The sequence below is a fragment of the Echinococcus granulosus genome, assembly GCF_000524195.1.
Source record: "Echinococcus granulosus chromosome Unknown EG_S00112, whole genome shotgun sequence".
NCBI lineage: Eukaryota > Metazoa > Platyhelminthes > Cestoda > Cyclophyllidea > Taeniidae > Echinococcus > Echinococcus granulosus.
Genome location: NW_020170492.1, coordinates 153440 through 166406, shown reverse-complemented (window position 1 = coordinate 166406; position 12967 = coordinate 153440). Strand labels below are relative to the sequence as shown.

General features: G+C 42.1%; 1 protein-coding gene across 1 annotated transcript in view; it reads right to left on the bottom strand. All coding sequences in view use genetic code 11, as the record gives it.

The window, feature by feature from the left end:
* Window positions 1–5779: 5779 nt before the first annotated feature.
* Window positions 5780–12967, bottom strand: part of EGR_08609 (Teneurin-2) — a gene marked incomplete at both ends in the record, with an annotated part of 9246 nt that continues 2058 nt past the window's right edge. The window contains 4 exons of the mRNA XM_024497858.1: window positions 5780–6481; window positions 6522–7160; window positions 10496–11398; window positions 12126–12683. Coding sequence (XP_024347732.1) covers window positions 5780–6481; window positions 6522–7160; window positions 10496–11398; window positions 12126–12683 — 2802 coding nt within the window. The remainder of the gene's footprint in view (window positions 6482–6521; window positions 7161–10495; window positions 11399–12125; window positions 12684–12967) is intronic.

The following is a 12967-nucleotide window of genomic DNA, read 5'->3' as shown; positions in this document are numbered from 1 at the left end:
AACAAAACTTTATGAAAGCGAAATTCGCTACTTAGTTTTGCCTTTTTGAGAAAGCGGTTGTAATTACTACAGATCTTTCTCTAGTTATGTGATTCTCCTTGTGAAAAATGCCCGCTACCTTATTTGACTACCTCGTAGAAAGCAAGGTGAGCAGACAGGCAACAAAAACCGTTTATTTTTATGGTTTTGCCTGTATTTCTGTTCTAGTTCATATTTGTACCACAAGTCATATTTGCCACTATAGAATAAGAGAGTAGAATACATATATGCGGACCCGATTTAAAGTCGACATTTGCGTGTTCGTTTGACAATGGTGTTGCATGCAGATGGAAATTAAGGTCTGTTAATGCTTTACTACAAATAAATGCTACCGACTTCAATGACTTCTAATCCGGTTATAATGTGTTGTTGTTTTAATCGTCCCAATGCCCGACCTTGAACAGTAATTTAAAATGTCAAAGAAGGGGAATGAATGACTGACTAAACCGAAATCCCTTTTAGGGGCAGCGTGGTCGAGATATTTTACTCTTAAGTGGATTTCGTGTGTGTGATTAGCAAGATCGAGTGAGGAACTGTAGCGTCACGCGTATGCGACGCACGATAAATTATACCAAAACAGCAAGCAAATTGCTGAATGGGCAACCAGCCATACCCTCGAAAGAATCACAGCACTAAATTCATTTTTGCCTCTCTCTCCTAGACAGAGTTCATTTTTTTGCGGCTGTCATGGACTCTATTCTTGTTAAAAAAAAGGGTATTTATTCTCGCCTCACTGCGGAGTTTAGCCTGACATTTAAGAAGCCCGTCTGCCGTTAGCCTTTAAAGGCAATGTGAGGCAGGCTTAGTAGAGGTCCATACTTACGGATTGCATGCAGCCTGAATATTTACAGAAAAAGGTCTCATGTTGAATTCCTGTACACAAATTAGGAGATGAATAATGCCTTTTGAAATAAAAAAATAAGTTGAATTGCCTAAAAAATACTTATTTATTCTGCGCATGGGTAAATAACGAAGGGGAATAGAACAATTGCATGAACCGGTCTGATGTGGATAAATAGATATAATGAGGTGTGATAAAAGGTGGTGAATAAGCAAGTAAGCTATATTGGTAGACTTTGTATCTACAGGTGGAAAAGACTATGGAAGATCTTGGGAGCATAAGTGTTTAAACTTTAATGAGGAATCGTGATTTGTTTACCATTAAGTGTTGCTATAAGAATAATGGTTTTCTTCTTCCAAACCTTACGAATCAGAATAAATCGACACCCGCTATGGGATGGGTAAGTGAACTTCGAAGGAAAATGAGGGATGATTGAATGGATGAAAGCGATTAAAGATTGAAGGAAGAAGGATTTGAAGAAAGCGAGAGGCCTGTAACTGACAGATTAATGCGTGAGACATTTCAAGGTGAAAGAATAAAGAGCCAAGAAGTAAATTTCTGGATTGGATAGTTAAATAGGAAGCGGACGGATGATATAATAATGGCAAAACATAGATCTCTAGAGAGAGGAAGTTTCTATAGAATGGGTACAACTGAGGGATTCAATGGATAGGGAGCAAGTGGATGGATAAAGTGATAGAAGCTCTTCCATTTTCGACACCGACCGAATCCATTTTGGTCAAAAGAGGGCAGAATCCGTCATAATGGAATTTAAATCACCGGTCTGAAATAGAGGACTTTTTTGCTATGGAGACCTATCTGCCAAGTCAACACCAGGGTCACTAGCAGATCTCTTGTCAATTAACCTCGAAAAGGCACTGCTTATTTTTCTCTCGTTTGATTGACGCTTCTTACATCCCTTTGGGAATTGTTGCCTCAAAGGATAGCAGTCAATATGCAGTCTTCTGGGCCGCAATTCTCTCTTCCAGAAACTTGTCATTGCGAGTAAAAAATTTGCCAAGTAGCAAAATTTGATTAATGAATTTGTAGCCCACGACTTCCGTGAGTTTAATTGCCAAGTTAGTCATCGCATATGAGGGGAAGTTTCATTCAATCAGGGGATCCCGACCTTGATTGAGACCCATGACCGGAGCCTAAGCTGCAATAGATCACGTTGAACCCTAAGCGGCTGCAGCAAAAAAACAATCGAACACTGATTTCTTAATCACAGTGGTTTCAACAGCTGACGTGTATCTAAGAGGTTAATAAAGTAAATTGAACGGTGTTATTTAGAATGCATGGACGATGGTTGCAGCTGACGCCTTTCCTACGCCGATAGTCTTACATGAGACCAAATGCTTAAGACCAAGTATGTACTAAAAGATAAGTAAAAAAGCCTCGACAATTTCCATGGGGCGATTCTTTTTAAAAAAGGCTTAAGACATTTCATTTGTCTAAATAATTATAAATAATTTCTCTGTCTTGAAGCAACAGTTGTTTTCGCTCCCCTGTAAGATTGGCTGACTCAGCTGGCAGTTTTTGTCCGTTTTTATGTAACTGCTGTATCACTAAAATCACGGCAAGCATTGTACACTTAAATTAAAGGGATTAAGTTTCTATTTTGTAGTAAACGGCGCTTTTCCCCAACGTGAAGAGACAAACAGGGATAAATTGATGGGCTTTAAAGCCTATTAGCTGTCATCTGTCACTGCATGGCACGTGATATCCATTTATCTGTTTAGTAGTTTCTACGACCTATTCATTTCATTAGATGCTGATGCAAACAAGTAGTGTCATCACTGCAATAAAATTCACAAGTGTTTTTGACTCGTTCATCTGCAGTTGATTCAACCAATAGCAATGCAGCATCCTCCGTTCGGCGTGATCTGGATTGGACGGGTTTCCCACCTTCTCGAATAACAGCCTCCACCATTGAGCTATCCACCATTACTACTACTACCAACACCACCACCATCGACAGCAACAACCAATTTGACGGGACCCGGGCTTCTGTAAATTTAGATTTTAGTTAAATCGAATCACATCCATCAGGTTTGCTTCAGCTACATTTTATAATGTGCGAGTTCATAATGGTAAGGAAGATTATGAGAAACACAATAAAGAATACTTCACCTATAGACTGCTATGCAATAATGCGGTCTAAAGCAGTAATGGTGTATTTTACAGATTCGTATAGGCTACACTAAGTCATCGCCGTGATCTGGTTGAAAGCCATGCATACTTTTACTTAACTGATTAAACAGTTTTGGACGTTTTCACACTGATTTCACTTTCCTTTTTATCACCAATTTGAAATGTGATTATTACAAGTTCTTTAGGTCTGCTACTTTTTGGCAGGAAGATTGTAGGAAATTTTATGAACGACTGGAAATGATTTATTACCAATAGTAAGACAGGGTATAAAAATGGGAGACGTTGTAACGGACGTTTAAGCCAAATTGAAACTTTCTGGTTAAAATTGACCAAAAAAGTTCACTTTCAAGGCATGTAAATTACATTTTCCTTTTCCGTGTACCCTCTGCCACATTTATGCATTTATTGCACTGTACAGCTTATAAATGATGGTGAGTGGAAAGTCCGACTTCTATTACAGAAACTCGGACCATCTGGACACCAGCAGTGTAAAAATTGCATTCTGTCAAAGTCCCTTAAGGATCCGAACTTACCATTCTCGGTGAGCAGCCTCCGGTGTTTAATCTGCATTACGCCTGTCCGAAGTTGACAAAATACGATGATGACGACTACGTCACCTTCGCAGAATGGGTCAATCTTCAGTGAAAGCACTTCAAACTGAAGGAAATGACTGACGACCTGTTAAAATGACTTCTCTTCGTCTCTAGTTTACAGTTGTACACGGACTCAGACATCCGCACTCGTCTGTTGAGCGTGATCGGGCAGAATCCATCAGTGAAGATATGGGCAACAACTATGGGGTACAAATCCTTGGCCAACCTCAAGCATGTCACCGCTATGATACAGTCTGGGGACAAAGGCAATTCCCAATTCACCTAGTCCGACCAGTCCGCATCCAGCCGAAGTTGCCACGACAAGCACACCAATGCCAAGGACAAAAGAACGCCCCCTTCTCCCACCGGGAACTTTGTCAAGTACTCCCCACAGCCATTGCAGACATCGTCAATACAACACTGTTGGTCAAAGAGATGGGTACTGTCGATCTCGCCCATCCAGCACTATTGGATTCACCAACAGGCATGGAGAGCGTGGCCGTGGGAGCACGGTAGGTTGTGTCCGACATCCTTTGTGGCCTTGAAAGAATGCAAATGCTGTAGCTCTAAATATGATCTACGTCTGAATAATTCGACTGGATGAATGAAGAAGCACAACAGAATGGCATTCAACAACGACAATGAATAACGAGTCGAAGTCGTTTTTATGAAATGCTGGCACCCTTGCTGCAGTAAAATCAGAAGACATGGCATTTTCCTTTGTTCCAAGGATTCAAGATCCATACAAATAGATGGGTGGAAATAGTTGAAACAGAAGTGAAAGATAGAGGGAGAATAATTTGTGTTGCAGGATTTTTACCTTTGGAAAGAGGTTTCCCTAAAACCAAGATTTCTGACTCCATAAAAGACAGAAAAGAAGAGAAGTGAGGGGATGCAAACCGTATTTGTTGATATAATCTTGCTCTACACTTCCTATACTTATCATAAACCTTAAATAGCATCCGGAAAGCAGCTTGAGAATCGAAAGATTTGTCCGTAGAGCTGAACCATCACAGGAGTCTGTTTCAATTTGTCACTCGACTCTTCTGCCTCGGTCAAAAGCTGTTAAAAGTCCTAGCATCCGACCTGCATTAACTTGCCCAAAATGCAAATCTTCGTCTTTGTGAATGCGCTGCGCTCAGCGTTGCTGGAGATGTATGGCAAAAGGAGGCAACTTTTCCAAGGGCTGACTGTATGTTCGCTGGCAGTCATCACTCCTGTATTTTGGACCGAAGATAAAATCTCCGCTGATGGGCACCAGTCTTTGAAAAGTTTACATAATGCCTACGAGTTTTACGCCTTCGTTCACAAGGTGCTTCGACCATTACAACACAGCTGCATGCACGCACAACCACAACTGCCTACCGTCTTAACTAGTCGTGTTTGGACACATACGCTGGGTATCGGCAATATGACACAGCACCTGCTTACAGTGATATCTCCTCTTAAAACCGAAAAATAAGAGTCCAAATTGGACTTGAACCGCTTGGTGATATTGCTGCTTCAAAAACCAGGATTCGGTCTCTACTTAGAGACAAAAACCGGTGTTTCCCACTTCCAGGTAGAACACTTCGAAAAAAAATACTAAGATGATCACAATTTCTACTAGAGGCATTTTAGGCACAAAATGTTAGTCAAGTATCGCACTTTTACTATTCCATCAACTTTCATGAAGATTGTTTTATAAAAAACCTTGTCAATTTTTCCACGACTAGTCGGATCCAGCAATCACTATTTGACATTATCAACCTGGCTTGCTTGAGTAATCAGTATAGGTATTTGGGATGAAAATAAAAATATTTTTTGCCCCCTTTTTAAAGATACTAGTTCACGACGCAAATAGCGGAGTGATAAAATGCTACCTACTGACAAGTTATTAGTAGAAATAATGACACATGTAATGAGAACATATTTACAGGCAAGAGGGACAATACGGTGTAGAGAGAAGGCATCTGAAGAACGCCTAAATGCTACTCACAAAGCGAGTGAAGGAGAATAAGAGCAAAGTAAAGAGTGACACAATCAGTTCCAGTTAATGCTCATGTGTAAGGAGAGAGAAATAGGTCAAATGGAATTGACAGTGTACCCGGTAAGAGCATTCCTCTGACCGTATTTCAAAGATAGATGAAAGACAAAGCAACACAGAATGATCTCAATTCTCATTTGATACAGATTTCTCATTCACTGGTCGCAATTGGTACATAGCAGGATCGTCCAGGAGTTCAGTGAGAACTGCCGCCTTCTTGGGCTCTCGAATAACCGGCTTCCAGACGAATCCCTTTACAACGCCACCCTCACTTTCCATTTGGCGCATTTCTGCTGAAGTAGAAAGCCATGGAGGCCAAGGTTTTGGTGAGGTTCGTGGTCCGCGAACACTGTTACCTGCTATTAAGGCTGCTCGCCGTTGAGCACCATCTATACCTCGACTTCGGGCCTCCTGAAGTACCCGTCCACTTGCCACTGTCCAGTTCTCTTCATATCGAAGCCGCCATTCAACTCCTGGCGATACTGCAGAGCTGATGCGTAATTCAGTACCTGCAGAGTTGTCTAAACTCACCATAACTCCACTAAGTGGTGACACACTGCCTCCCAAACGAATTGGAGTTTGGGAAAGAAGAGCGGAACGTTGAAGTTGTAGGGTTTGCAGATCAGTGTTCAGAGATGGTGCAACTTTGACAAAGAGTTGAACAAAGGAGGTGACAGCTGCCATTCCACCGTGAGAAGGTATGGGAAGGTACCAAGAGTCCATCAGCTTTGCGCCGGAGAAAAGAACCCTAGCAATCCTGATGAGAGATACGTTGTTTTCACTTCGAGAAACAGATATTGTTCCATCGGAGGAGAGAGAGAAACTGACCTAAAAGGGTTGTGATTATTCACCCACTTCCACAACCTACATTAACACCAAAAACCGGAGGAGTAGTCTTAATTCTAGCAATTGGACAGACTGCATCAAACCACGCTCCAAAGGCCTTATTAGATGCCAGTCTTGTCGTATCAACAATACCAAGTTGTTCTAATTGATCGTTGATGTGTCTAGCTTGTTGAAGTCGTCTAGAAGTTATTACTAGGCCTTGATTGCACTTCGTTGGTAAGTGATTGTACTCTCCCTCCATTGATGAGGCTGAAACGGCTCCAGTTTCTACTTGAAGATGTGAAAAGAGACGGTTAATTCCACTATCAAGACCGCGCAACCACCAAGCCGGACCTTGCATCGCTTGCTGCAATCGGGCTAGCGGATCCAAATCACTGCTTTCAGAGAACCAAGTGTGAAGATCTAGAGCTTGTGGGTGACTGTGGAGCCGTTGGAGACGGGAAGTGGCAACTCGACGCCAGTCGGGGCTTGTCAAAGTGGCCCCAATGGGATCATAAGCTTGCCAGGTGGGTGTATGGAACAGGAATCCGGTGTGTAGATCCATAAGTGCGCCACGGTATCCAAGAGGAACAGTAAAATCGTCCAAAAGTGAGGCGTTGAGAAATCCACCATTTACCAAACGTCGGCCTCCAGTTGCACTGTATTCAGCCGTCCAGAGAATCTGATGGTAGAATATAACAGCATTCAATCAACTGATCAAGCATCAAAGAAGACAGAAGTTCTTCTGACGGGATTGATTAAATAAAATTTTACTTGGTGTGATACGTAACGCTCTATCCTTTAGTGCAACTGAGAGACTTATAAAATTACTTTAAGTGAAAAAAGGAAACAATGATGACCGAAAAGATAGTTAAGTAAAGGGCAGGGGACTCGAAATGGAGATGTGAAATGCGGAAACTCTGTAGATACATAACTTTAACTATAAATTTGCATTCTGCGCGGTTTGAATTCTGTTGTAAAGTGAAGACTTTGGTTACGCTTAAACAGAAACGGGACTTCTAGTTTAACGGAGTATAAGGGTGAAAAGGGCGCTATCACAGTGGTAGCATCAAATCTGATAATCGCCGCACATGTCGTGATTCAGTCAATCAGTCAGTACACACATTCCTATTCAAGATGGATGACAGGTAAGAGTGGAAAATACGCTATTGTATGCATCCAAAAATGGGTGATTGTGAATCAAGTTTCTTCCCGAGTTTGTTGACATCTGCTGGTGTCAACGGGAGGCTTCAAGCACACGGTTTGCGGTACTGTGATGGGTTGTGATGATTCGATTCCCACCCCAATCCCCGACTCTCAGCAGCTCATAGCCCATAGCTCACCGCTCAGTAGTTTAAAAGCCAGCGTACGAAACACCTGCCCTATCCCAAGGATCTATTTCACGTATAATTTGCTGTGCCGAAATAGTGCAAGAGGCGGGCGAATCGTCTTGTGGCAACGTTGAACACACCACAGCACATTGCTGCACAGCCAAACAGGAAAATGCTTTGCAATTCCGACTATTTAGCGCCCATTTGGTACCTTGACAGTTGTTTCATATCGAAATAGTCGAATCTGCTTCCCATATGCTAACTAAGAGCTGGAAAATACGTCCTTTGTTCTTTCGAGCCTAAAGTCCCGAGTTTAGTAGTAGTTAAAAAGACTAATTTACTTGGGCAGCACAATTCCAGCACTAGAAAGACTTTGACAAGCATTTCGGTCAGTTTCAAGCCACAGTAAAAGATAAGACAATGAAGCCCCCATTGATCAATCCATAAGGTTATAATAACCCACAAAGAATGATTCATGAAACAAAGCACACTGTCAGTACACGAGATGCCAGTGGGCAAAAGGCTTTAAAAATCACTTCCACCTGGAGAGGTTAGGTGAGGCTAGTACCAATTTGATTCAGAAGCCCGCCCAAATCATCTTATCTAATGGCAACGATAATTTGGCAACATGACCACAAACGCAGACATAGGAAGTAAAAACATACAATCACCTAAAAAACTTTTTTCTCGAGAAAGGGAAAAAAATTACCAGATAAACTAGACAGCACTACGTAATTGGAGACATTCACCACTACCGTCACAAATATGTGACATGTTTTATTCACCAATTCAAGGTACATAATCACAGCAAATGGTGTCATAAAAAGATTGCTTTAGTTTAGACCAACAATGCATACGATAACACTCAGACCTACTTTGCCCTCTGAAATAATCATTGTAAGCCAGAATGCCTTCCCAGCGAGACACAAGTATGCTACAAAACCCCTTTCACAAAAAGACTTGCTTCTAGAAGCATAAAATCAAACCCAAGCTACTCCTTTTCTATATGTTTTATTCCCCAACTGCATCTCCATCCATTATAAAGTGCGGTGAGGTCTCCTGGCAGGTGAATTTTGTGGAATAAGACATAATTTCACGCGCTGTCCTGGAGAAATTGCACTGTATTCGGTTGATTAACCTGCCTATTTGTGACAAAGGTGTATTTTTGCAGAATTATGCATAGATTTCATCTGTAGTTGTTCGGCCATCAGCAAGTGGACGACTGCATTTGCAGTCCAACAAAAAAACATCGCCCACCTCTAAGGGATGAAGTAATACCCAAAAGGTTTGTAGTAGATGGTGGATCATTCAGAAATGATCAGTGATAACTCAACTCATTACAAGTCATAAATCGGGCAAAACTATAACAAGAGACCGTTTTTACCACTCATCTGCTCACCCGCTTATTGATAATGTAACCAAATAAGTTGGTGCGCATTTGTCACAAGGAGAATCACATAAATGCAGAGAGTTTCTAGTAATTACCGCCACTTTCGCAAAGAAACGAGCTATTTGCGAATGCCATTTTCATAAAACATTTTTCCGTAGAGTCAAATAGCCTAGCATAGTTGTTCTTTGTGGGGAGGTGATGTGGTACCTTGGAAAGGGGGGCAAGGGGGAGTAGTGAGTGGATTGTATGAGATAAACACTTAAAAATCGCCTCGCTTGATGTTGGAATACAAAATCCATTTCCATCCACAAGCAGACAAACAGTCCAAGCAGCCCTTGGCAAACGACATTTTGCACGGCGTAAGGTGACAAAATGAGACAAAAATTGATAGTTTCTACGGCTTATTGGCTGTCATCTGTCAATGCAAGGCATGCAGCATCCACTGGCGTGGCGACTTCTACGACCCTCCGCTTCTATTTGATGTAGGGGCGAACAGACAGTCTCATCACAACAGCACAATTAATAGTTTGTATTGACTCGTCTATCTGCAATTAATTCAACCAATCGAGACTCAGCATTCTCTCCGACGTGATCAGGACTGCAGGGTCCTTTCCTTCCTCACAAAATACGGCTTACGTCTCGGAGTGATCCATTGTTATTATTATCATCATCGTCGTTGACATCACCATCATCGGAATCCGAATCATCTAAATAAAGGCATTCCCAGATGCGTGTTGTTTTGTCACCACGTATTGCACCTTCTTCAAAAGCTAAAGGGCAAGTATGACAAGAAGCTGGCATCTGAAGTTTTGGGACCGAATAAATTCCAGTTGCTGAAGTAGACAATCTCGAATTACATTCACTCTGTTCGTTCTACCGACACTTTATGAAGTGTGGATTCAAGAGAGAAAGCTAAATCAGAAATCCGATCACCGGACAGATACAAAATGTCACTTTCATCTGGGACCAACATCTTCATTTGTCACATAATTGGTGACGATTAGTATCATGAAAAAATAAGAGAGCGCCTGGAACTACAACAGGTGTTAATAAAATACGTCTTGACGGACTACATGGGATTTTTAAAAAGCAATGTAGAATCGAAATATAATTTGAGTTCGTAACTGTCGTTTTTCTGAGAAATCAGTGCCATGCTTGAAATTATTTACCCTTTATAAAGACTCCTGGGAAAAAATCATTTTAAAATACGCTTTCGTTGATCACGAAGTTGTCATTTCAAAACCTCATCGGCTTTAGTTTAGCGGCTAGAATTTTGAAATGGTTGAAAAGCTTTACCTTTTCGTCGGCGTAGAGTGCAATGGGTGAACCTTCTGTATCGGTAATAACGATATACAGCTTCCGTTCGGAATTCGAATCACCAATGACGGACAGATCCACCTCTTCGATGGCAAATAGGTGGCCAGTTTTTTGCTCATACGTCAGAAAATACGCCTTTCCTTTCCCATGATGGAAAAAAGATGTCAAGCGGTTGCGATGCTGTGGATGGGCGTAGAAGAATTGGATCATATCATTGATTGCCAGTGTGTTTCGTACCACTACTAGGCGGTCTTCGGCGTCGTAGAGAAACTGAACGGCATAGTCCATCACGAGACCTATTTCCTGATGGTAGCAGGCGCTCTCAAGACCATTGCAAAGGGGATCATCTGAAACAGATTGTTGCTTCTGCTTCAGTTGGGCCTCATCTGCCGACGAAGGCATAACCCGTCGCTCCACCCATCGAAGCAGACCCTTGCTATTGTATTCAAATAGATCCTCAATGCTTCTAGAGTCCCGCAATCGACGTTCAATAAGGCAACCGTTCTCATCAAAGACATACTTCCAGTTTCCGAATCCTGCAAGGAGACCACGTTCGTAGACGAATTTTGTAGAGATGTGTTTACTCTCACTATTTCCTGCTTTGGCAAACTGGGAATCAGAAATATAGTGGCGAATGTCAGAGACCCTGGATTCCTCGTTGTAAACCACTTGGACGTGACGACGACGACTGGAACCAATCACCTCACAGTCTATGCCTTCAATACGGCCTCCAGGACCCCGTCTGTAGTGAGTACGCATTGGAACATCTTCAATGGTTTCCAAACTCATGTCTGATGGTAGAAGGCCATCTCCACTGTACTCAAAGGTGACGTTGATTATTACTTCCTGGCGCTTTGACTCTTTTACCGACAGAAAAGCGGTCTAAAGGTTAGAATACAATAAAAGGCTATTCATTTAATTGTAAAAGGGGTGTTCAAAACTGGCCTTTCAATTCCCAGTCGTGAAACGATGGGATATTAGGCACCGTTTTTTTCGCTACTACCCGTACTAATACCCAGTGTTCACATCGTGATTCAGGCATTTTAATTGGGTCCAGGGACCCTTAACCAAGATGGACAACAAGGAGGAATGTCTGCCTATCCGTCTTTTAGTGACGACACTGGGTGCAATGATGCAAATTCCCATCTCAACCCCCAACAGCCCACAACATAGCAGTTTAATAGCCACCACACAAAACACCTGCCTCATCCAAAACCATCCAATCTCACAAGGTTTTAAAAAAGGACTCGGACGTTACAAAAACTTCTTTCCCCTGAATTATTCCTGGTTCCTGTGAAAACTCACTTGTTGTAAGGACACAATTAATAGACGTTCAGAGTTGTCAAAGCGTCTGTTTAATTGCAAACCACTTTGACTCCAAACTAATGTAGTTGAAAGCCCTTCTTGGAAGAAATTTACACCCAATGGGCTGATGGAATAGCCGACCCAACTGTTGAAGATGATGTGGGATGGTTGACACCAGAGTGGAGAGGCAGTAGCAGATTGGAAGAGGCAGGAGCGAATTCCAGATACCTATAACAGTATTTGCAATAGTCATAAATTCTTTCATTAAATCTTCAAAATATACTCAGGAGAAAATGCCACCTACCAAGAAACTTTGATCATACTCATATTCATAACTATACGCCAGGAGTTTTCCACCAGCAGAATCTACTCTTCGAGTGCCGGCAAGACTCAAATCACCTCTGACATAAGTCACCAGTGTTCCAGCACTAAACTGACGCTTTTCATCTATCTGGAACTCGTTGATTGCATCCTGGAGGCTCACAGAGGTAGAATCAGTTAGTTCTTCACGATCCCAGTGGATCTGAACATTGTCGTAGACGATAAGACGCTTTGCCAACAAATGATTGACGCGTCGACCCGAAGGCCAAGTAAAACGGGCAAGAGGGTACCCATGGAAGGCGGCAGAGGGTGGAATACGAGTCTCCCAGTCAAAGGTGAAAGCTGCAGCATTGGTGGATCCAGCATCCAGAGCCCATGGAAAGAAAGTTAGACGTTCTACACCGAGACTGGTGAAGAGGGAGAAGGTTCGATATAAACCTAGGGGTGTGATGATGTGCGAAAGACCGTTTTCACCGGTAAGAGGATCGTGTTTGTATACCAGACGGTAAGTTCCCACTCCGCTGACTGAAATTTCGGTTAGCTGGTGAGAAAAAATGAGGGAAGAATATACACAGAATAATCTACTTAAAGACGTGATTAAGTACGAAAAAAACATTTAAAACGCTTTGATGGTGTTTTGAGTTACCTGCACTACCTCAACCATAAATACCGGACAAAAAAAGGCAAGAGGGTGGAGAGATGAGTCGAGTGTCTTGAACTAATCCAATTCTATCAGACCGATGACTCAGTCCGGTGCTTGGGAATTCATTCCACATACTCAGTGTGGTCGTCAAAAGGTTTCAGATTACCTCTTTATCAAATTAA